A 26,343-nucleotide genomic window follows, 5' to 3' on the forward strand; every position below is an offset into this window, starting at 1 on the left:
GCTAGATTTCTGGTTTGTTTTTTTCTCCTGCCAAGAGTGAGACTCTTTTTCTCCCACTCTTGGACATGATCTGTGGTGTTCCTTTGAATGTTAATGTGTTTTATGGGCTATGGGGTCCTTTACTCCATAGGGCCTCATGTGTTTTTCCTATGTGTGTTACACAGCACCCTCCGTGCCGTAACACTGGTGTGTCATAGTGACCCCCCACCATAGACTCCATACCCTGGGACTGACTACTGTCTCCCAGGGCATGTAAAGTCACCATTGGCTTTACTAGTCCCAAATTACTAACAGAACCAGTACAAACCATCCAATTGTGGACGTGCTGGTAGGGGCAATTCGATTGCCCCTGGGTCTGTTATTCGAGGGGGCACTGTCCCGTCCCCCCTCGTCAAGTTTTGGCTGGTGGCAGTGGATACTACTTTTTATATTCAACCGCGAATATAACTCTATGGGATTTTCCCATTGCTCGAGGCTAATACTTTTTTAACATAGCCTCTAACATACCACCAGTTTATTTATTTAATATTAATTCACCGGTTGGTATTTTCTGCCAGAACTCGGTTTTAAAATGGCATTTGTGTTTGCCTCTGTAACTCCAAACCAAAGGTCGAGCCCTTTGTTCCACTCTTTGGCGGGCTTCTCCATAGAAGCCTCCAAAAGTGGTGCCACTCTGTCTGGGTAACACAGGGGGTGTGGGAGGGGGTTTAGGCACCCTGGACTGAGTTACCTTGGTAACTCAAGTCGCACTCTTGTGTGATTGGCCCAAGTGGTGAGCCGGCCGGCTCACCACTTAGCATGTTTGATTGACAGCTAGGCTGAGTGAATGGGGGTGTGCTGCATAAAAGCAGGCTTTTGGGACTGGAACTTCGGAAGTCGCCACAGGACCTGAAAATCTGACGAGGGAGAAGCTGAGCCGACCTGCTACGACGACACCACCGGTGGAGCCCTGCTGAATCGACTCACCACTTCCCAACGACAGAGGAGATCTCCCTGCTGGAGAGTCTTCTTCCCCTGACTGGTGGGCACAACCAGTTTACCTTCCTTTCTCGCATCCCACGACATCTTGTGGTCGAATTGCCCGTGCCAAGCACCCCGGCAACCGGATAGTCACTTACCACTGGACCGCGAATAAAAGGACCGCTCCTTTTAATTGAGAACTCCGCGGCTGGTTTCTTCCCTGGCAGTGCAACGGACTCCTGCTTTCCTCCCCGACGAGATCCTCTCTTCCTCCGGACGAAGCACCGACTTGCACCCGCTGCCAGGAATAACTGCCCCCGCTGGCACATTCTCACCATTTTAAGGTACTGTGTCCGCCAGGCCTCCCTTTCTAAAGATTGCTACAAGGTAACAATAATCCCTTAACCTTCTGGACTGGGCTGGCCGCCTTGACCATCTAACTGGTCCCTTTCTTTTTGGTCCAACTCTTTCTGAACTTATTGCAAGACTTTTGGGCACTTTGAACCGTGTGACCTTGGACACATTTCGACCGGAGCCTCTTAAAGTGGGTCCGTCCTTGTTAACTTTGACTTTACGGTTTTAACCTGCCTTCTTCTCCTACTGTGTTCTTCCGAAAGTGTTGGGATCTGTTTCTATCTTTGCTCTGCCTTTCTCTACCTTTTAAACCGATTGATTAGAGTGCCATCTTTGTTAAGCGCTCACCGCTGTCTGAAAATAAGTGTTGCTTTACTTAAGACTTGTCTAACTAATCGTTGAAGGGAGTGTATATATTTTAGTGACCATGTTTTTGAACTGCTTGATATTAGTGCCAGTGTGTTTTACTAGATGTGTTTTTAAATAAATAATTATATCTCTTTTACACCAAGCTCTGGTCAGTGTTTGCTTGTTCTACGGTGTTCTTTTGTCCTATTGTGAATACTCTGTATACTGCCTAAACCTTCTTGAGAGAAGTCTGACTGCTCAGCCACAGCTACCAGGTAAATCTGGGTGGTACAGACTGCTCCCAATTGGGTTTACTGCCAACCACCTGTAGTCTTAAATCTTTTGCAGTGGTCCCAGAGGGAACTACACAGGTTTCTGCCTAACAACCGCGCACTATCACCACCGCAGTGGTCCCCTGGCGCTCTGGCGGATCTGAAAAGGGAAGGGGGGTGAGTTAGTGGGAACGAGCAGGAAAGGTGCAAAAGAGCAGTGATGTGCCATTGGCAGACTCAGTACGATTAACGCCGTTCGCTTAGGTTGGGGTGCTTTCCGGTCGGTAGCCGTCGTGTGCTGTTGTGCAAGGCTATGTGTGGTTTGTTTTATTGTTGCCGTGTAGTGAAGTTTGTGCGGTTGTTTGTGCTTTGGGGTTGTGGTTGTGTTTGGTTAGAGTTTGAGAGGTGTATGCAGGGGGGTGAAATTGTTAGTGGGTTGGTTTTTGACATTGCTGTCTGGAAGTGATGAGCTATATGTCCACGTTCTTTCTAGGTTTGGCGCATGAATATCTCTGCATTTCTATCTAGATCCAGCACTAGCTAATATTCACAATTCTTTCTATATATGACACACATGAATATTCCCAACTAAATCCAAATGTGGCACTGGCTCACCTTCAAAAATCGTGTCTATTTGTGAAGCAAGCTAGCATTCACAATTCTATCTAAATCTGGCATCAGTAATATTCCCAAAGCAGCCTAGATGTGGCACTGGCCAATAATCGCTATTCTATCTAGATATGGCTCTGGCCGACATTCACAATCCTATCTAGTTCTGACACAGGCTATTGTTCACAACCTTATCTAAGTGTGGCACTTGCTAACATTCACTATTCTATCTAAGGGTGGCACTTGCTAACCTTCACAATCCTATCTAGATGCGACACAGGCTAATGTTCACGATTCCATCTAAGTCAGGGATTTTAAGAAAAAGGGGAATATGTCTTGGGTTGACTGGGTGAGTGCTGCGCACATGAACATGATGGGGTGGATCGATGGATACAAGGTTAAGACTTTTGTTGAATTGTCCCACCTCTTGTTTTTTGAGCATTTCTCGGAAGCCTGCTCACCAGAGCTGCGTCAGTATGTGGCTGACCAGAACATTTTGGACCCCTTTAAGCTGGCTAGGTTGGCTGACAAGTGGGTCTCCCACCGGGTGTCCCCTAAGGACTCCAGTGGGAAGGACAAGGACAAAGAGAAGGGGGCCTCTCAGAAAGCTGAGGAGTCCCCCAAGCAGTCACAGTCGCGTAAACCAAAACCTTCCTCTCCTAAGACCCAAAAATCTAGTGGGGATAAGTCATCTGGGGGTGGGAATAAGAGTAGTGGTCCACCTGCTGCAAAGCAGGCTCCCAGTGGTTCCAGTACCGTACCCCGCACTCCTGGCGCTTGTTGGGACTGTGGGGCTCTGGATCACAAAAGGGGTGACCCCAAGTGTAAAGGTAAGGCACTTGGAGTACAGGCTGTCAGCCTGACCTACCCTTACCCCGTGTCTGAGGTGGAGGCCACTGTCCTCCCCTCCTCTGCCGGGATCACATTTGGTGCTCCGGTGGAGATTTCCTTAGTGTCCCTTGGGGCCTGGGACCAGTATGCGGAAGTACTGGCGACTATCCCACAGAACACCCGTAGGTTTTTGAGAAGTGTCCTCTTGAATGGCCAGCCTTCTACTGGTTTGAGAGACACTGGGGCAAGCATGACAGTGGTGGACAGGACCCTGCTCAGGCCAGAGGACTATGAAGGTGCTCCTCTGCAAACCACCAGGTCAGCTGGTGGGCCTCCCAAATTATCACCTGTAGCCTTAGTCACACTCATGATTGGAGACAAGGCAGCGAAGCTTCCTGTCCTGGTTCAGGACAATGTCCCTGCTAACATTTTGTTAGGGAATGATCTAGTAGAGTTGGGGTTGATCTCGGATGGTCTTCCCATGACTGCTGCTGCAGTCACTAGGTCACAGGTGACACCGGGTCTGGCTGTGGGTCAGGTACCCGAGCCAAAGGCGAGGCCTAAGGCAAGAAGAAGGAAGACCAAGAAGGCCACCTCTGTGGAGGGAGCCCCTTCTCTTCCTGCTGTTCCGACAGTACCCATTGGGATCCATGCTCCGGACGGGCTGGGTCCAGTGGAAAACCCAAACTCAACTCCTTTGGGAGAAGAGACAGAAGACTCTCCTGTGGGAGAGGTTCTTAACCCGGAGGATCATCCCGACCTTCAATGCTTGTTAGCTGAAGGGGGACCCTCGCGGGCGGACTTCTGTAAGGGACAGAGAGAGTGCCACTCTCTCGAGGGACTGAGGAAACAGGCCCTGGCCCAGGCACAAGGAGAGGTGCCTAGGACATTCCGGATTTATTGGGAGGGTGAGCTCCTTGTTAGTGAGCCCACTAAGCCTGAACCTGGTGCCCGCAAGAGGTTGGTGGTACCCCAGGTTTACAGGCCCTTCCTACTGCAGTTGGCGCATGAGGTGCCCTTGGCTGGTCATCTTGGGACCAAGAAGACTAAGCAGAGGCTCTCTGCCCATTTCTACTGGCCACGGATGGGAGTAGAGGTGGAGTCCCACTGCAGGACCTGCCCAACTTGTCAGTTGTCTGGCAAGACTGGAGGCAGTGTCATTGCCCCACTGCAGCCGTTGCCAGTGGTTGGCACACCATTTGAGAGGGTGGGCATCGACATTGTCGGTCCCCTTGACCCTCCCACTTCACGTGGACATCGGTTCATCCTGGTCTTGGTAGATCATGCCACCAGGTACCCTGAGGCGATACCCCTTCGGACTGTTACTGCCAAGGTGATTGCCAGGGCTCTCCTAGGCATTTTCACCGGTGTCCAGTTGTAATGTCGAATCAATAATGTCGAATTACAAAAATGTTGAATCCAAAAAGTCGAAAACAAAAATGTCGAATTTTAATTTTTTTTATTTATATATTTTTTTTGGGCTCCGGGGGTAAAAAAAAAGGGGTAAAACAAAAAAAAAATTTAAAAAAGGGGGGTTGGGGGGGGGGGGGGGGACACCCCCATTTCGGAAAAAAAGCAACCAAAATAAAAAATTCGACATTTTTGTTTTCGACTTTTTGTTTTCGACTTTTTGACTTTCGACATTATTGGATTCGACTTTTTCACTATAAACCATTTTCACCCGTGTTGGATTCCCCAAAGAGGTTGTCTCTGACAGAGGATCCAACTTCATGTCTAGTTACATGAAAACCATGTGGAAAGAGTGCGGGGTAACCTACAAGTTCTCCACCTCTTACCACCCCCAGACCAATGGTCTGGTTGAGAGATTTAATAAAACTCTCAAGGGCATGCTAGGGGCTTTGGAAGAACCCCTAAGGAGGAAATGGGATCTCCTCCTGCCATGCCTGCTGTTTGCTTACAGGGAGGTACCTCAAGAGGGTGTTGGTTTCAGCCCCTTTTAGTTACTCTTTGGACATCCCGTGAGGGGGCCCCTCGCCTTGATCAGGGAAGGTTTGGAAGCCACCCCCCCGGGTCCCGCCAAGCAAGTGGGGGACTATGTGTTAGGCCTCAGACGGAGGATGACACAGATGATGGGTCAGGCAACAGCAAATCTCAAGGCCAGCCAGGAATTGAATAAGTACTGGCATGACCTTAAAGCCTCGCAAGTGGATTGGACTCCGGGACAGGAAATCCTTGTGATGGAGCCTACCAAGCCTAGAGCTTTGGCAGACAAGTGGACTGGACCCTTCAGTATCATCTCCAAGATGGGCGAAGTCAATTATCTGGTTGACATGGGAGCCCCTGGGGTAGTCCCTCAGATATTCCATGTCAACAGGCTCAAGCCTTTCCACCGGCGAGCAGAAGTCTCATGTCTCTTGCTAGCTTCCGGGCAAGAAGAGGATGAGAGTGAGCCCCTTCCTGATTTGCTGCATAGCAACCCTCAGGATGGCTCAGTGGAGGGAGTACATCTCTCTCCAGATTTGACAACAGAGCAACAGAGGGCCTGTAGGGCTTTGCTCCAACAGTACGCCTCTCTGTTTTCACTGAAGCCAGGCCTTACACCATGGTGTAAGCACGAAATTGACACTGGTGACAGTGTGCCTGTCAAAAGCAGGTGCTACCGTATGTCAGATACCGTCAAGAACCACATCCAGGCTGACGTCGCCAAGATGTTGGATCTGGGTGTTATTGAACCCTCAACCAGTCCCTGGTCCAGTCCAGTGGTCCTTGTCCCCAAGGCAAGTTCCCAGGCGGGTACCAAGGATTGGAGGTTCTGTGTGGACTACCGAGGAGTCCATGCCGTCACCAAAACTGACGCGCACCCATTGCTCAGGGCTGATGAGCTCGTGGACACCATCGGTGCTGCCAAGTTTGTGAGCACCTTTGACCTTACTTCAGGCTATTGGCAAATAGCTCTGACGGACCATGCCAAGGAAAAGACGGCCTTCTCAACACCTGAGGGACTCTACCAGTTTAGGGTCATGCCTTTTGGGTTGAAGAATGCCCCTGCCACCTTCCAGAGATTGGTCAACCATGTGCTCAGTGGGCTGGAAGCCTTTTGTGTGGCTTACTTAGACGACATTGCCGTCTACAGTTCCACCTGGGAAGAGCATTTGACACATCTGGATAAGGTGTTGCAGGCCTTGAAAAGGGCTAACCTCACTATCAAGGCCACCAAGTGCCAGATAGCTCAGGGGAAAGTTACCTATCTTGGTCATGAGGTAGGAGGGGGTCAAATCCAACCTCTCTCCAGTAAGGTACAGGATGTACAGAACTGGGAGTCTCCCACTACTCAAACCCAGGTGAGAGCCTTTTTGGGCCTCACTGGGTACTATCGCAATTTCATGGCAGACTATGGGACCATAGCTGCCCCCCTGACAGCTCTAACGTCACCCAAACAGCCTAGGAAGGTTAATTGGACCGAAGACTGTCAGAGGGCCTTTGATGGCTTGAAAGAAAGTCTGTGTAGGGCACCTGTGTTGAGTGCGCCTGACTACAGCCGACCCTTTATCGTCCAGACGGATGCCTGTGACACCGGAATTGGAGCTGTCTTGTCCCAGTTAGATGACAAAGGGAGAGAACACCCTATCATATTCATCAGTAGACAACTCAAGGGTAGAGAACTTAGGTGGGCTACTGTTGAAAAGGAGTGTTTTAGCATAGTTTGGAGCCTTAGGCGTTTTAGGCCCTACCTTACGGGGTCTACCTTCAAGGTCCAAACAGATCATAAGCCCCTGAAGTGGCTTATGCAGATGAAGGGTGAGAACCCGAAATTGCTCAGGTGGTCCATTAGCCTGCAAGGGCTAGACTTCACCATAGAGCACAGACCAGGGAAGAGTCATGGTAATGCAGATGGCCTTTCCAGAAGGTATGTTGACCGTCTGGATGAGGGTGTCTATCCCGTGGGAGATTAGACACCCTCCACCTCAGTCTGGGGGTGGCGACTGTGATGCTGGAAATGCATCTGAGGGACAGGGCCTCTGAATCCTTGTCCTTTTACTGTTTTTACTGTGTGTTCTGTTATGCTTTCTGCCCCGGAGTCCATGTGGGACTCCTGGCAGTGCAGCTCTCTCTTTTGGTTTGGTGAACAGACCCATGGGATACCCTTATGGCACCCATGGGTAGGGGTACAACCCTGTGCCCCTAGTGTATGTTTTTGGGCACCTGTGGGTGACCGCAGAGCAGGGTATGGGCTGGTGGCAGCTCCGTGCTGAGTTTGACAGGTGCTCCGGGTGTCCTCCATTTTGGGATACCCCGGCCCTGCCATTGGGATCTGTTGATTCCTGATAGGAAACAAGATGGCCCCTGTGGCCTCTTGCTTTCTATGGCCTGTTATCTTGTTTTCCCAAAGTCCTGGGAAGCCCTGTCTCTATCCCTTCCCCCTGACTGGCTGTTGGGTGGAAGTTCAGCTAGACTGGCTGGAGCCTTCCCAGTGACTGTATGTTGTGGGTACCTCCTGTGGGTGGGACCTGGGTGAATGGAGTGTGTGACCAATATACACTCCTTGTTGTGGTTGTCTGGTTTCTGGCATGAGAGACAAAGACTGAGACAGCCCTGCCCGAAACTGGCCTGAATGCAGTGTGTAGTGTTGAATGGCTGGGTACTTGTCCCAATCCACATTCCCTGTTGTGAGTGTCTGGAAGGGAGGAGTGTGGCCTGAATGCACTGTGTGCCTGATTGGCTGACTGACTGCATGAATGCCCTGCAGTATGATTGGCTGCTGAGTGTGTGCCAGCAGCGTGGATGAGAGAGAGGATAGTATATCTGGGGACCTCTCACCACTGGAAAAGTGTTCAGAAGGAACCATTGGTTGAGAAGCGACCATTGTGTTCAGCAGCGTTCTGGAGCTGAGTCTCCACTCTAAGAGTAACTGGAACTGCTGATCCTCGACGTCCCGCTGGAAGAAGAAGACTTGCTGTGGCATTTGCTTCGACCGATCTGAAGGCTGACGAGATCGTCGAGGGCTGACCCGAGAGAGGACCTGGTAAGGCGCCCTCTTCCCGTGCTCCGAGGGACCATCGAGCACCGCTCCATCTTTGCCGAAGCGCCCCGGAAGACAGACCCTCGAAAGGCTGTCGACCCGAGACGGGACCGCTGAGGAGATCGAAGTGAAGCACCCGGACATCGACGCCGTCGAAGTCCATTGCCGTCGACCAGGGTTCGCAGGTTTGTGTAACCGCTGGAGGCCCGTCGAAGTTGTGTTGCCCAGCCGTGGGAACCACTTGACGCCGTGCCGCCGACGACTGGAGCCGTCTGCTCCTTTGCCTAAGAACATTCAATCGAAGGACTCTCTCGACCGCATCGTCGACCGCTTATCCTGCCGGAGAAAGTCGAGGACGACCAACGCGCCGAGGAGAAACCTGCCGGTGGGTATCCCGCCACCCGACGACCTCAAAGACTCGGACGACTCGACGCCCTTGCTGGGCCTCCGTCTCTACAATCTTTGCGGTCCAGAACTATTGTCACCGAGGTGCCCCGCACACCTCCGCCTTGCAGGACGCCGACGCTCCGACGCCGACGAGCACCGCTTGGACGAAGCTGCCGCCTCATCGACATCGTTCTACCTCGTTTGTCGACGGACGTTCGACGCCCCGTGCCTCCCGCTTGAAAGGGAAGGCATTCAAGAAGGGCCGTCGATTCCCCGTCGCCGAACAGCGAGTTCCTCGACGTTTGTCGACGCCTCTTCGAGGAGTTCGACTCCACCAGGTACATTGGGTGGGTAAAAACATTATAGGAGAGAATAAGACTGGCAGAGCAGTATATGGACTGGGCGTGTGCTATATCTTGTTTTACAGGTTGCCCAGGTGGGGGGATCTCCAGACAGAATTGTGCCTAGTGGTAGGGGCCAGTATTCTGCCTATTGCTTAACCATCTTATTTTCTCTCCTCTCTCTATTGCTGGTTTCACTCTATTGGTCTGTGTGACATTGTACAGTATTGTTCATGCACTTCAATGAGATCTAGGGTGGTACCACTTTAGGATTGTAAATATTTGCCATTGTAGATTTTGCCGGAGTGCAAAGTGAGTTATTATGATAAATGTACATAACCTTAACTATTGATTATATAAAGACTGTGTTCTAACCAATACAGAGTGTGGATATTCCTTTGTGGGGGCTTGGGGATACACTGTACTTAAGAACCAGCCTGCATCACCTCCTGAGAAGCTAGGCCTTGATTACTCGACCATTGCTACCGAATAGAGAATCTTGGCTGGGGTCTCCTGTGCCTCTCCTCCACCATATAGGGAGTGGAAGTACAGACACCCCCCACCGGTCGTTGAGGCCCTTCTCTCACAGTGTGGCATTTTCTAACATTCACTATTCTATCTAAGGGTGGCACTTGCTAACCTTCACAATCCTATCTAGATGCGACACAGGCTAATGTTCACTATTCCATCTAAGTGTGGCACATGTAAACATTCACAATTCCATCTAATGTGGTACATACTAACCCTAACAATTCTATCTTAAGTGTGGCATTTTCTAACATTCATAATTCTATCTAAGTGTAGCCCTTGCGAACATTTATAATCATATCAAGATGTGATGCAGGCTAGTGTTCATGATTCCATCTGAGTGTGGCACATGCTTCCATTCAGAATTCTATCTAGATGCGATGCAGGCTAATGTTCACAATTCTATCTAATGTGGTACTTACTAATCCTCACAATTCTATCTAAATGTGGCACTTGCTAACGTGTGGCTCATGTTAACATTCACAATTCTATCTAGATGTGACGCACACTAATGTTCACGATTGCATCTAAGTGTGGTACATGCTAACATTCACAATTCTATCTAGATGTGACGCAGACTAATGTTCACAATTCCATCTAAGTGTGGCACATGCTAACATTCTTAATCCTATCTAGATGCGACACAGGCTAATCTTCACAATTCCATCTAAGTGTGGCACATGCTAACATTCACAATTCTATCTAATGTGGTACATACTAACCCTAACAATTCTATCTAAGTGTAGCACTTGCTAACCTTCAGAAATCTATCTAGCTGCGACGCAGGCTAGTGTTCATGATTCCATCTAAGTGTGGCACATGCTAACATTCACAATTCTATCTAAGTGTGCCACTTGCTAACATTTATAATCCTATATAGATGCGACGCAGGCTAGTGTTCATGATTCCATCTAAGTCTGGCACATGCTTCCATTCAGAATTCTATCTAGATGCGATGCAGGCTAATGTTCACAATTCTATCTAATGTGGTACTTACTAATCCTCACAATTCTATCTAAATGTGGCACTTGCTAACGTGTGGCTCATGTTAACATTCACAATTCTATCTAGATGTGACGCAGACCAATGTTCACGATTGCATCTAAGTGTAGTACATGCTAACATTCACAATTCTATCTAGATGCGACACAGGCTAATCTTCACAATTCCATCTAAGTGTGGCACATGCTAACATTCACAATTTTATCTACATGTGACTCAGACTAATGTTCACAATTGCATCTAAATGTGGGACATGCTAACATTCACAATTCTATCTAGATGTGACGCAGACTAATGTTCACAATTCCATCTAAGTGTGGCACATGCTAACATTCTTAATCCTATCTAGATGCGACACAGGCTAATCTTCACAATTCCATCTAAGTGTGGGACATGCTAACATTCAAATTCTATCTAGATGTGACTCAGACTAATCTTCACAATTCCATCTAAGTGTGGCACATGCTAACATTCACAATTCTATCTAATGTGGTACATACTAACCCTAACAATTCTATCTAAGTGTAGCACTTGCTAACCTTCAGAAATCTATCTAGCTGCGACGCAGGCTAGTGTTCATGATTCCATCGAAGTGTGGCACATGCTAACATTCACAATTCTATCTAAGTGTAGCCCTTGCGAACATTTATAATCATATCAAGATGTGATGCAGGCTAATGTTCACAATTCCATCTAAGTGTGGCACATGCTAACATTCACAATCATATCTAGATGTGATGCAGGCTAGTGTTCATGATTCCATCGAAGTGTGGCACATGCTAACATTCACAATCCTATCTAGATGTGATGCAGGCTAGTGTTCATGATTCCATCGAAGTGTGGCACATGCTAACATTCACAATCATATCTAGATGTGATGCAGGCTAGTGTTCATGATTCCATCGAAGTGTGGCACATGCTAACATTCAGAATTCTATCTAGATGCGATGCAGGCTAATGTTCACAATTCTATCTAATGTGGTACTTACTAATCCTCACAATTCTATCTAAATGTGGCACTTGCTAACGTGTGGCTCATGTTAACATTCACAATTCTATCTAGATGTGACTCAGACTAATCTTCACAATTCCATCTAAGTGTGGCACATGCTAACATTCACAATTCTATCTAATGTGGTACATACTAACCCTAACAATTCTATCTAAGTGTAGCACTTGCTAACCTTCAGAAATCTATCTAGCTGCGACGCAGGCTAGTGTTCATGATTCCATCGAAGTGTGGCACATGCTAACATTCACAATTCTATCTAAGTGTAGCCCTTGCGAACATTTATAATCATATCAAGATGTGATGCAGGCTAATGTTCACAATTCCATCTAAGTGTGGCACATGCTAACATTCACAATCATATCTAGATGTGATGCAGGCTAGTGTTCATGATTCCATCGAAGTGTGGCACATGCTAACATTCACAATCCTATCTAGATGTGATGCAGGCTAGTGTTCATGATTCCATCGAAGTGTGGCACATGCTAACATTCACAATCATATCTAGATGTGATGCAGGCTAGTGTTCATGATTCCATCGAAGTGTGGCACATGCTAACATTCAGAATTCTATCTAGATGCGATGCAGGCTAATGTTCACAATTCTATCTAATGTGGTACTTACTAATCCTCACAATTCTATCTAAATGTGGCACTTGCTAACGTGTGGCTCATGTTAACATTCACAATTCTATCTAGATGTGACGCAGACTAATGTTCACAATTGCACCTAAGTGTGGGACATGCTAACATTCACAATTCTATCTAGATGTGACGCAGACTAATGTTCACAATTCCATCTAAGTGTGGCACATACTTACATTCACAATTCTATCTAAATGTGATGCAGCCTAATGTTCACAATTCCGTCTAAGTGTGGCACATGCTAACATTCACAATTCCACCTAAGTGTGGCATTTGCTAACCTTCACAGTCCTATCTAGATGCAACGCAGGCTAATGTTCACAATTATTTCTAATGTGGTACTTACTAACCCTCACAATTCTATGTAAGTGTGAAACTTTGCTAACATTCATAAATTGTCTAGATGCGATGCAAGGCAGCATTTACAATCCTGTCTCGGATAGACGCAGGCTGATGGTCACAATTCTATCTAAGTATGAGTGATGTAAGTGATGTTCGCCTGGCAGTCTTTGTTTTTGGTAAGGTCATGTAGAGTGGCAGGCCTTTCTGGAGTAGAGTGATTGCTTTACTCCCCACCCATGCCACACTTACTTTTTTAGTTGCTGTGGGTTGACGGCTGGCCACTGGCTTCTCCTGCTGACACCTGCAGACACGATGTGGAGTCGCCACAGTTTGAGCCGCACTTTGCCTCTGGGCCCGTAGCTGCAGGGCTGCATGGGTAGAGGGCTGCCCTGTGAGGGTCCGTTATGACCATGAGGCACAGCCAATTAGTGCCAGAGGGTGGGCAGGGAGGCGGGAGGAGGAAGGGGAAGGGCGTGGCAGAAGAGGGGGTAGAAACCAGGGGCTGAGGGGCCCGAAAAATTAAACAAAATGGCTAAGCAAGCCCAGAGAGGGTCAAGGAGCCTTGCTTCTCACCTGCACAGCCCAGATGGAAAGCGGCGTGCAGGCCGAGCTGCGTGCAGAGGATTCACCAAGCTACACACAGGAGGCAGCCAATCAGGGCGGGAGGGCGGGCAGGGAGTGGGAGGAGGAAGGGAAAGGACGTGGCAAAAGAGCGGGTCGAAACCAGGGGCTGGGGGGGGCCACAACAATTCAACAAAATGGCTAAGCAAGCCCAAAGATGGTCAAGGAGCCTTGCTGCTCACCTGCACTGTCCAGATGAAAAGTGGCGTGCAGGTTGAGCTGCGGGCAGAGGATTCACTAAGCTACATACAGGCAGCCAATCAGGACCGGAGGGTGGGCAGGGAGGTGTGAGGAGGAAGGGAAAGGATGTGGCAGAGGAGCGGGTAGAAACCAGGGACTGGGGGGCCAAAAACATTAAATAAAATAGCTAAGCAAGCCCAGATAGGGTCAAGGAGCCTTGCTGCTCACCTGCACAGCCCAGATGGAAACTATGTAAAGAGCCAACATTATAGGGCCCTCTTCTAGTCGCTGGCCCTCCCCAATTGTTTTGGTAACAAAACCCAACCACCCCTGGCAGTTTTGTATCGACTTCCGACAGGTTAACACCATTTCTGCTTTCGACGCCTACCCCATGCCATAGATCGATGATTTACTCAATAAACTGGGTGGTGCAGAGTTCCTATCTACCTTCGACTTGACAAAACCAGCCATGACTGACTGACAGGTTGGCCATTTCTTAGACTTCAGTGACCACACGTCACCACATTGTGTTAATCCTGGCTGTGGGCTAGTGGGTCACACCTTTATTAATTTATGTGCCAAGGCATGATGTGGGAATTGTCCATGTGTCGCTTGGTTATTGATATCTGTCTTAACCCTTTCCATGATATTGAAGGCACATTACTATATTCATTTAACTCGGTATCCATATGAAATCCTGAACTTCTACTGAAATGTCTTAAGCTGAAAAGTGCCTTTTTGATTGTTCACATTTTCTTTTTAAAACAAGAAATATGTATTTGTCTCTTATGGAACACTAATCCTGTTTTTCCTTTTCTTTCCAACAGGGCAACAAAGCAGGAAGCATGGAAAACAGTGAAATGGTTTTAAAAGTTTTTGTTTATTAAAAGAAAGTTTCCTCTTATAGCTGGGCCTCGGAAACGTGTTCTTGCTCATGACAGTCACTACCAGCCGCGAGTCTGTTACTGTGCGAAAATATTTCGCAGACTGAAGACATTTCACAGCAAAATAAAGGGGCAATTATTAATGATTTTGGAGGAAACATCTAGTGCCTATGTCCAGTCAGTACCACTCAATACAGAGGTCACCTGTGTCAACTACACTGATGAGAGGCTAATAGGAGTGGCTGCCACCTTAAAGTAGAGGCAGGGCATTTTCATGCTTTGCACCACATTCAGTTAAAAAAAAGGTGCTCAACACCAGCTTTGGATTTGATGCTTCAGAATCAATGGCACCCCTGCTGTGGTGCTGATGTTCCAGTGGCAGCTGCTAGGATCAAAGCCCAAAAGCATGAAAACCACAAGTCTACAAACTGCTCTGGACATGGAAAGGTTGCAAGCACAAGCTTTTTTTTTTAATTTTAAGACTTGTTTGTTCTGTCCGAGGACTGAGGTTCTTTCTTGACATACATGTGTACAAAAATGCACCTGACTTGGTGAGACCAACCAAGAGATTAAGATCATTATGTAAATATTTCGAATTGCACAAGGAGCTCCTTACACAGAAATCACTATTCAAAAATCAACACCCTCACAATGGAGATACCTTTGGAATTTTCTGAATGTGAAACAACTTTCGATGAAACTGGTTATATAAGGCAACATCAGAGATTTCTCACTGAAGAGAAAGAACATAAATGTTTTCAATGCTACAAGGCTTTTACAGAAACAAATAATCTATTGATGAATCGGAGAATTCACACTGGGGAGAAACTATATGCATGTCATCAACGTAAGGCTTTCAAGAAAAAGAGTGAACTATTGATTCACCACAGAAATCCTGATGGGGTGAAACCATATACATGCTCTGTATTTAATAAGTCTTTCAAGCAAAATGATCAACTTGTGATACATCAGAAAAGTTACACTCGGGTGAAACCATATACATGTTCTGAATGTGATAAGTCTTTCACGTTGAAAAGGAATCTTTTGACACATCATAGAATTCACACTGGGGTGAAACCATATACATGTTCTGAATGTGAAAAGTCTTTCACGGTGAAGGAAAGTCTTTTCATACATCATAGAACTCACACTGGGGGAAAACCATATACATGCTCTGAATGTGATCAATCTTTCAAGCAAAGGGGTCATCTATTGCGTCATCAGAGAAGTCACACTGGGGAGAAACCATATAAATGTTCGGAATGTGATAAGTCTTTCACAGTGAAGATTAGCCTTTTGACACATCAGAGAAACCACACTGGGGAGAAACCATATACATGTTCTGAATGTGATAAGGCTTTCAAAGACAAGAGTAGTCTTTTGACACACCATAGAAATCACACTGGGGGGAAACCATATTCATGTTCTGAATGTGATAAGGCTTTCATGGACAAGAATAGTCTTTTGACACACCAGAGAAATCACTCTCGAGAAAAACCATATACATGTTCTGAATGTGATAAGGCTTTCACGGACAAGAATAGTCTTTTGACACACCAGAGAATGCACACTTGGGGGAAACCATATACATGTTCTGAATGTGATAAGTCTTTCAAAGACAAGAGTAGTCTTTTGACACACCAGAGAATTCACACAGGGGAGAAACCATATACATGTTCTGAATGTGATAAGTCTTTCACGGGGAAGAATAATTTATTGCTTCATCAGAGAACTCACACTGGGGTGAAACCATATGCATGTTCTGTATGTAATAAAGCTTACACGCGAAAGAGTGATTTATTGATTCATCACAGAATTCACACTGGGGTGAAGCCGTACACATGTTCTGAATGTGATAAGTCTTTCACAGGAAAGAGTAATTTATTGACTCATCAGAGAACTCACACTGGGGTGAAACCATTTGCATGTTCTGAATGCGATAAATCTTTCAAGCAAAAGGGTCAACTATTGCATCATCAGAGAATTCACACTGGGGAGAAACCATATACATGTTCTGAATGTGATAAGTCTTTTGCTGGGAAGACTAATCTTTTGAGACACCAGAGAAAGCACACTGGGGAGACACCATATGCATGTTCTGAATGTAGTAAGGCTTTTAAGGAAAAGAGTAATTTAATCATTCATCAGAGAAGTCACACTGGGGTGAAACCATATACATGTTCTGAATGTGATAAAGCTTTCAAGCAAAAGAGTGAACTATTGAGTCATCAGAGAATTCACACTGGGGAGAAACCATATACATGTTCTGAATGTAATAAATCTTTCAAGCGAAAGAGTGAACTATTGTGTCATCAGAGAATTCACTCTGGGGAGAAACCGTATACATGTACTGAATGTGATATGGCTTTCAAGCAAAGGGGTACTCTATTGATTCATCAGAGAAATCACACTGGGGTGAAACCATACACATGTTCTGAATGTGATAAAGCTTTCAAGCAAAGGGGTAATCTATTGAGTCATCAGAGAATTCACACTGAGGTAAAACCATACACATGTTCTGAATGTGGCAAGGCTTTCAAGCGAAAGAGCGAACTATTGCTTGATCAGAGAAAACACGCTGTGGGGAAGCCATATGTGTCCTCAATGTGATCAGGCTTTCAAGCAAAATGATAATTTTGTGATACATCAGAGAAATCTCAATGTGATAAAGCTTACAAGCGTAATGAGAAACCTGTGATACATCAGAGAAAGTACACTGATGAGAAACCATAAATGTGTTCTGAATGCAATGTCTTTCAAGCAATAAGGTAAACTAGGGCTGCACCATAGAAATCACACTTACATGTTCTCGTTGTGATGAAGCTTACAAGCGTATGAGAAACCTGTGATACATCAGAGAAATAACACTATTTGCAGCAAAGCCTGACCTATTCATACATCACAAAAAAATCACACGGGTGGGAGCCATGTACATGTTCTAAATGAAGACTTTCAGGAGAATCTGTGACCTATGGCGACATTGGAAATTCATAAAAAGTGTTGATATCGACTGCTCGGATGCCCAAAACATGTCTTGTTATTTGGATTCATGAATAATTGATGACTCGCCAATTAAGTGATTTCTGAAAATGTGTTTTGAGCAGTGCATATTATCTCCCTGCAAGATCAAACTTCCAGTTATTTAAAACAATTCATGATTGATGAAAGACTAAAACACAAGCAAGCCTACATGTGCATAGGATTCACACTACAGGTATATACTCGGGGGGGGGGGGTTGAATAGATTACATTGTGCAAAATACTATTACTGTTAAATACTTTTTAACCTGTCACTCGCAACAGGAACAGTACCGAGATAATTCGAATTGGTGCACATGAAACCACTATTCAAGGTCACGGGAGGAGATGTGGAAGACCTCTTCAACTACAGACCGATTTCAACATTTCCTACCCAACTAAACTACTAGAAACCTACTTCTACAAACTAAGACAAGAACACGTAGAAAAACACCAGATGCTGGACCATGCACAAGTTGGCTTTAAACCCAAGGGGGAACAGGACCGGCACACCTATCCATCTGGGATGACCTAAAGACAAACGCAGACTCCGGCACAAACTCTGCCCTAATTCTACTCGACCTCTCTGCAGCTTTCGACACAGTCAACCATGACATCCTCATCAAGAGAATGGAAGAAATAGGAATAACAGACTTAGCCATACTCTGGATAAAATCATTCCTAACAAATAGAACGGAAACTGTCTGGATAAAACCCTTCAAATCCACTCCACGGGACACCGACAAGGATCATCCCTATCCCCACTGTTCTTCAACATCTACCTTGCGCTGCTATTCAAGGCCATTACAGAATACAACCTTACGTGCTACATCTATGCAGACGACACACAAATCAGCTATAAAATCAAAGATACACAAGAAGAAAACACAACGCTGGGAGAATGTCTCAAAGGACTCTAGGACTGGATGAACACAAACAGCCTAACACCCAACCCAGGCAATACAGAAATAATGATTGTATCCAAAAACCCGGAAAATAATACCTATGTCCCACAGAACTAGGAACAGCACCCACACCATCAAAAATAGTCCAAAATCTGGGAATCCTAATAGACAACATGCTAACGTTAGAACCATAAGTAAATGCAATAACCAAGAAATGTGTTTTTCCTCCTACACTCGGTAAAAAATATCCTACCATTCCTGTATTTCACCCATAAGACACTGACAATCATCGCCCTCATCCTGTCAAGAGTTGGGTATGCCAACAGCCTCTACCTTGAAATGCCAGAACACCTACTGAAGAAACTGCAACATATCCAAAACTCCTCCTCAAACTATCACGAAGGACCGCATCAACCCAGCACTAAAAATGCTACACTGGCTTCCAGTCAAACAACGAACCACATTCAAAACAATGTGCATAACACACAGAGCAATCCACGGCCAAGGAGGAGAATTCCTACAAATGAAAAAACTATTTGCCAACCAACCAGAACACTCAGATCATGCAACAATATATGCCTTGGACCAAAACCTTACACAATGGAAAAGCTATGGGGATCCTCCTTCTCTCATCTGGTAGCAAAAACCTGATACACCCTCCCGAAAGACATCCGAAATACAAAGGACCACCTAAAATTTAGGAAACTACTACAAAATGGTCTCTTTGCCACAGAACCAAAATGAATCTTGTACCTACAAAGCAAAGCCCCCTCGCCAGACATTAAATACTAACACCTGACAGGAAAGAGAGCACTTAGAACTCATAGGGAGGGGACCACCCCATAGGAATAAAGAGAGACAATGTTGTACATAGCACTCTCACGATCAAAAAACAATTGATAACCGTAGCAATCTCAAACCTGGGTGGGGGAGGCCCTCACCTCCTGTCCCTCCCTCAGAGCACTAGACAGCCTCAGATATAGGCCACCGCCTTGTGCAGAACCCGGCGAATGAACCGCAGGAGAATGCTCCAACAGACAACAAGACCATAGAAAGAAACAAAAGACAGATGCCCGAAAGGATGATATAACCCCACTAACCCAACTGCTAAAACCTCAACTCTTGGCACGCCCCTCTCAAACGCTAAACAAACACAACCACTCTCCTCCACCCCAAACCACAAGCACTTCACTGCACTGCAACAAAACAAATCACGCATTGTATTTCACAACAGGTAATGGGAGCCCACAGACCCGGAAACCGCACCCATGCTCAGCGAACAGCGCTCACCGAACTGAAGATGTCAACAGAACACCACTAATTTCTCTCTACCTTTATCCTGCTACACCCACCAACTGATTCTACCCTCTTAACTTTCAGATCCGCCAGAGCACCACGGGTCCAATTGGCGTTGATAGTGTGCGGTATAAATATCCTAAACCATAACATAAAATTGAGCCTGATTATGCCAGATAACCTTTCTGTACCAGACAGCCTGATTGTGCACGTTAGCACCATTTTGCATTTAGCCAGATTGTGCCAAATAGCAGGATTTCACATCTAGCTGGATTGTGCCAGATGGCAGCATTAAGCCTGATTATGCCAGATAACCTGGCTGCCAGATAGCAGCATTTCACATTTACTCTGTTTGTGCCAGATATACTGATTATCTCACATCAAGATATCAGCGAGCAAAATCTCACAACTAGGTACACTGCTCTCTGCTAGCTAGTCCACATAAAATTGCAGATATGAGCCAGCATAACAAATAGACAGAATTGTAAAGATTAGTATTATGTCATATCTAGACAGAACTGTAATACTAGCTTGCATCATATCTAGACTGATTTGTGAAGATTAACTTGCTTCATATATAGAAAGAACTGTAATACTAGCAGGAATCATTTCTAGACAGAATTGTGAAGATTAACTAGCATAATATTTAGACAAAACTATAATACTAGCTTGCATCAAACCTAGACAGAATTGTGAATTTCAGATTGCACCACACCTAGATAGGATTGTAAAGATTAGCTGGCGTCGCATCTAGACCGACTTGGGAATGTCAGTTTGCACCACATCTAGACAGAATTGCAAAGATTAGCATTGCGTCATATCTAGACAGAACTGTAATAGTAGCCTGCTTCGTACCCAGACAGATGTGAAGATTAGCCTCTGTCACATCTAAAAACAATTGTAATACTAGCTCACCTCCCATCTAGACAGAATTGTGAAGATTAGCATTGCGTCACGTCTAGAAGGAATTGTAATACTAGCTTGGATCACATCTAGACAGAATTGCAAAGATTAGCATGGCATCACATCTAGACAGAATTGCAAAGATTAGCATGGCATCACATCTAGACAGAATTGCAAAGATTAGCAATGGCATCACATCTAGACAGAATTGAAAAGATTAGCATGCGTCGCCTCTAAATAGCGATGTCACTAACCACCCCCACTAAAGAATCTCTCCCCTCTGACTGCAACTCTCACACTTTACACAACCACACCTCCAAAGCACTACAAACTGCACACACTTCACTACATCGCAACAACAGAACAGAACGCACATAGCCTTGCACAACAACACATGATGGCTACCAATCGAAAAGCACACCTAAGCTCAGCAAATTGTTAACCGAACGGATGCTGCAAACAGTACATAACAGCTCTCTTGCTCTTTTTCCCCGCTGAACTTTACTAAACCATCTGGCTCTCTGTCCTAACCAAGAAGAGAACTTATATCCAAACCGGCATCTCTGTGGCATCTAACAACTTGGCTGAACTCTTTAAAATCTGCAAGGAACTGGCCAATCCTGCCACAGTCTCTACCTCTCCTGTCCCTTCCCAGGCCCTCTGCACAGCACTGGCTTCTCACTTTATCTCTAAAACTGAGGACATCCTGTCCTCTCTCTCTTCCTATCCCTTCCCTCCCCCTACTCCCTGTTCTTCCTCTGGCCCTTATGCAGCGACCTCTCCTCCCTCCTTCTTTGCCTTTCCCCTGTTCTCCGCTAATGAGGTTTCTAGATCTATGAAAGTCTTGTCAAAACAGGTTCACCCCTGTTCCTCCAAAACCATCAAGGGCCATATTGACTCCCTGGCTCCTGCCCTGGCTGATTTCTGCAATCACTTCTTCTCCACTGGAGTCTTCCCATCCCCCTGAATCACTCCCTCGTGCACCCTCTTCTTAAGAAACCCTCTTCCGACCCCTCCTGCCCGGCTAACTATCGCCCAATCTCCATCCCTTCCTGGGCAAGCTCCTTGCTTAATCTCCACACTGAATCTGTTGGTTGTCTTCATGACCATCAGTCTGGCTTCATAGCTTCCTGAAGCACGGAAACTGCTCTCCTGAAAATCTGTGAAGACCTGCTCTCCAACCTTGACTCTAACACCCCTTGCGTCCTCATCTTGCTTGATCTCTCTTCTGCCTTTGATACTGTCAACCATGCCAACCTGCTGAACCGTCGCTGTGATAACCGGGGTAGCGCTGGTCAGGATCTGGCTTGGCTGGCTTCTTTCTTCTCCGACCGACCGTCCCAGGTCCAACTTGGGTCCTTCCTCTTCGCTATCTTTTTCTCTACCTGTGGTGTCCCCCAGGGGTCTAACCTCTCTCCCTGGCTGTTCAACCAATACCTAACACTCCTAGCCCACTGCATCGCCGCTCTATGCCCCAACTTTCAGTGCTATGCGGATGACACCCAGCTAATTTTCAGGCTACCCTCGGCCTCCTCTTCTCCTTCACTCATCTCTGACTTTCTGTCTGCTATCCAGGAGTGGTGTGCCGCCAATGACCTCTGCCTCAATGCCAGTAAGACTGAGCGTCTCCTCCTCTGCACACCCGCTCCCTCCTACCCTGTAGCTCTCTGGCCGGCCTCCCTTGGCCCTCTTCCTGCTCCCACCTGCAAGGCTAAAAACCTTGTGGTCATCTTCAACTCCACACTCTCCTTCTCGACTCACATCTCTGACTTCTCTAAGAAGTCACACTACCAGCTGCACCTCCTCAGAGGTATTCTTCCTTTCCTCTCCTTCCCTCAGAAGCTCACGGTCTCCAGAGCTGTGGTTCTCTCTAGGCCAGAATATTGTAACAGACTCTTTCTGAATCTGCCTGCTTCTACTCTCCGCCCTCTGCAACTGCAAGATTTGTCCTTTGCCTCAAGCCCGGGGATCGTATCTCTCCAGGACTGAAATCTCTGCATTGGCTCCCAGTGGCTGCGTGGATTAAGTGAAAACCCTATACATCATTCTCAAGGGCTTCTGGGGCTTCAATACCTTCAACTCTCTCTTCCTAAATATCTTCCTTCTCAAGCTCTTAGATCATCCGCCTCCAACTCCCTCAGGGTCAGTCGCTTCTCCAAGCAACAAGTTGGTGGTAGATCTCTTTCTTCGGCTGGTGCCTCCCTATGGAACAGCCTCTGTGCCTCCCTTAAACTTGAAGAGAACCATCTACGGTTCCAGAAGCACCTCAAAACCTTTCTCTTTGCTTCTGTCTTTTCTCCTCCTCTCCTCTGCTGACCTGGCTGTAACCGGAAATGCACTGGCTACCTGGACACTCTCTGATCTCGGGCCCAGGTCCTTCCCCCGCCAGCATCACACACCTGCACTGCCGACCTGGCAACCCCCACACTTGGGGACTGTTCTGTATACCTACAATCTCCCTACCAGCCCACACTTACCCATGCACTTGCCACATGCTGGCCGTTTATTTACTTTTTGTTATCATCTTTCCCATGTACTGCACTGTCCCTGCCCCCTTCCCACGCACTTGTGCGATCTGATTGACACCTGGCCTAGTAGGGTCGTTGTCCGTCCTCCCTTTGTTCCCCTCCCTTGCGTTGTTGCGCCTTGAAACACTTGTGTATAGGCATGTTACAAATGCCATATCATATCATCCCACCCTTTTCCCGTCTCAGATCCGCCAGAGCGCCAGTGGACCACTACAGTGGTGATAGTGTGCAGTATAAATATCCTTGACCATAACACCCTTCTAAGTATTTAACTAGTTATTCTCTTTGACGTACCTGTGAGGTTTTGTTAAATACAAGTGGCTGTTTCCTGTCGTTTAGTCTATGACTAAAAAAGGGTTACTATAATTTAAGACAGAGTATAATAACCAAGACTTCTGTTTACATGCATAACAAGTATCTTCCAGACTGGAAGAGTGCCTTTCCATACCGAAATGCTACCCTTCACTGAATTCAATGGATAGAGAAAAAAGATAGTGGTGGTCATTCTGTTATCCCCACCTTTTCTTTTTGGGCAGTAATGGAATTAGCACAGTGAGAAATTCTCAGATTGACCTTGAAATAAAGGAGTTACCTCCAGCATGATACTGAAGATAAATCCTCTACTTTAAGGCCAACATCAGTGAATTGACCCTGCTTGCAGTAAATCCACCAGAAATCCACATGGCGTCCTATTGGGGATGCACATGCAGCGTCCCAGCAATGCCAAAAGGTTCAGACTGAGAAACATGCATTATCCCGTCACAAACAGCAGAGGCACGAGAGCAGATGTGCGAGGATTATAGTTGGAAGCTTGCCACATGATAGTGTCTATAAGAAAAATATAGGATAAGCAACAAATGTATCTTGGAGGTAGTGTAGTGGCTTTAGGTAGGCACCCGTATAGAGCATGAATTGTGTTTTGTAGTGGTAATTAAACTGTTATAATGTGTCTTGGTTGGAATGCCACCATGTCACATAGAGTTATCTCTTATAGATGGTCTAATGTTATCAGAGTGTTCTTATCAGAGTGTTCTTGGTTTCTTTTGTGGTATTCTATGTTTTGCCAGTTGGAGAATTGCAGAGCTGCTTGTAACTGCACTGGCTCTGTTGGGGGTCCTTTATCATATTAACTTAAGAAATAAAGCTTATAACCAAATGCTGTGTATCTCCCAGTTTCCAACATAACATTGGCGATGAGGATCTGTGGCGTGTGGACCCCCAGCAGCAAGACAAGCTGCTCTGCTCTGCCACGAGCGTTGCAGCGGCCTACGTGGGACGTCTTGCCTCGCTTTACTATCAGTAAGTGCTCCCTTGCGCCCAGTAATTGCAATACCCTAATCTCTACAAGAGAACGTCGAGCGAACACCATTGCAGCCTGCGAGAGCTACTCACCCCCATTCGGCGCGCTGGCTGTGCTTACCGTACTTCTCGCTGTACAAGCGAATGCCTGTTTTGTAGCATGGCGTGTGCTATGGCTGTGGACAGAGATAGCAAATCCAGTTCCTCCAAGACGATTTTGTAGCGACGATGTGTTGCTGCATATGCGCCCAGGCAGTTTGTTTGTTTATTTTATTTATATAGCGCACCAGACCCTGGAGTATAAGGGCGCTTAAAGACAGGTTACAGAGGTACAAAATATAAAGAAGAAGCAGCTATACATTATGCAGAGAAGGTGTGCAAACTATGCAAACAACGAAAATTAGATCATGCAGTTAGGACATTAGGATAGTATGTACAAAATATACAATGGTTGAGGTCTTAGTTGGGTATTGGATTGGATTTAGTTTTGTCTAGTAGCCACCCAATGACAAACTTCCTGAACAGAAGGAATGAGGCGGCCGATTTGATATTCAATGGCAGGGAGTTCCAAAGTTGAGGGGCGAGGACCGTGAAGCTTGCGCCGCCAGCTCTTTTAGAGGTGAATCTAGGCACAATGAGGCAGAGAGTGTTAGAAGATCTGGTGATTCTAGTGTTTGGCTTCAAAGCCAGTTTGTTGGTGAGATATTGGGGGGCAAGGTGATTTAGGGCTTTGTAAGTAAGGCAAAGTGTTTTTAGCTCAATTTTTTGTTGAATGGAGAGCCATTTGCAAGAAATTCTGATGGGGGAGATGTGCTCTCTCCTGGGGTTATTTAAAGCTGCTTGCAGCGTGTTGTTTTGGAGGACCTGGAGTTTGTTAATTATCCCTTAGTTGGCTCCTAGGTAGAGGCTGTTGCAATAGTCCAACTTAGATTGTATGAGCGCCCTAGCCAGGGTAAGGCAGCTATTAGTGGACAGAAACGGCTTGCAGGCTCTGATAAGTTTCCCGGTGTAGGCGGTGGTAGAGGCAGTCATGCTGACTTGTTTTGAGAGGTTGGTGTTGGCGTCAAGATAGAAGCCTAAGGTTTTCACGTTATTAGCGACGGGGATGATGTTGCCATCAATGGTGAAGTTGGAATAGTCTAGGCTGAGTTTGTGTAGGTTATTGGGGGAGCCGACCAGGAGGAGTTCCGTCTTCTCATCATTCAGGCAGAGGCCATGTGTGGCCATCCATGCCTGAATAATGGAGAAAATATCGTAAATCCTAGTGGCGTCCACCTGGTAGTTGCCAGAGATGGTCAGGAGGATCTGGGTATCGTCTGCGTAATTTGTGTAGGTGACACCCAGATGGTCCAGTTTATCAAAAAGAGGTTTTGTGAAGATGTTATAAAGGGTGGGAGAGACGCAAGATCCTTGTGGGACACCACAAGTGATGGGGATGGGGTCTGCTGCAGCCGTGAGTGAGAAGACTCTCATAGTTCTATTGGCTAAGAAGGATTGTATCCACATGACGGCCGAAGGGGAGAAGTGGGCAGCAGATAAGAGGTGGTTGCAGAGTATTTTATGATCGACCAGGTCAAAGGCTGCTGAGAGGTCTAAGAGGAGTAGGATGGCCACTTTTCCTTTGTCTTTGATGTCATCAATCTGACTCTTGAGGTCAACAAGGGCAGTTTCTGTTCCGTGTTGTGGTCGAAAGCCAGATTGACGCAACCCAAGCAGTTGATTAGATTCTAAGTAGTCCTGAATTTGAAGGTAGGCAACTCTATCAAGGATTTTTAGTAAGAACGGGACTGTAGTGATAGGCCTGTAGTTTGTGGGAATGGCCGGGTCTAGGGATTGTTTTTTTAGGAGGGGGAGGACCCATGACTGTTTCAAATTGTCGGGTATAGAGTTGGTGGAGAAGGATAGGTTAATGAGTTTGGAGATGAAGGGTGAGAGGTCTCTTGCTGCGTCTTTGATGATCTGGGCAGGGCAGCTGTCCCCTTTGCAATTAGAAGGCTTGAGGGACGCTATAATTTTTTGGACTTCCGGTATGGTGACCTTTCTGAATGTGAAGCCAGTGGTGGTGTTAGTAGGGGTGGATGTGCTGGGGGTGGATGGGTT

The 26,343-nt window shown here is 46.4% G+C and overlaps 1 protein-coding gene across 1 annotated transcript in view; it reads left to right on the plus strand.

Moving 5' to 3' along the window:
- Nucleotides 1–26,343, plus strand: part of LOC138502971 (zinc finger protein 271-like) — a 364,755-nt gene that overhangs the window by 84,973 nt on the left and 253,439 nt on the right. Inside the window, exon 2 of the mRNA XM_069622378.1 lies at nucleotides 14,238–16,874. Within this exon, the coding sequence (XP_069478479.1) occupies nucleotides 14,946–16,874 (1,929 nt within the window). The 5' untranslated portion in view covers nucleotides 14,238–14,945. The remainder of the gene's footprint in view (nucleotides 1–14,237; nucleotides 16,875–26,343) is intronic.

The sequence above is a fragment of the Ambystoma mexicanum genome, chromosome 11, assembly GCF_040938575.1.
Source record: "Ambystoma mexicanum isolate Mex_15411 chromosome 11, UKY_AmexF1_1, whole genome shotgun sequence".
Lineage (NCBI taxonomy): Eukaryota > Metazoa > Chordata > Amphibia > Caudata > Ambystomatidae > Ambystoma > Ambystoma mexicanum.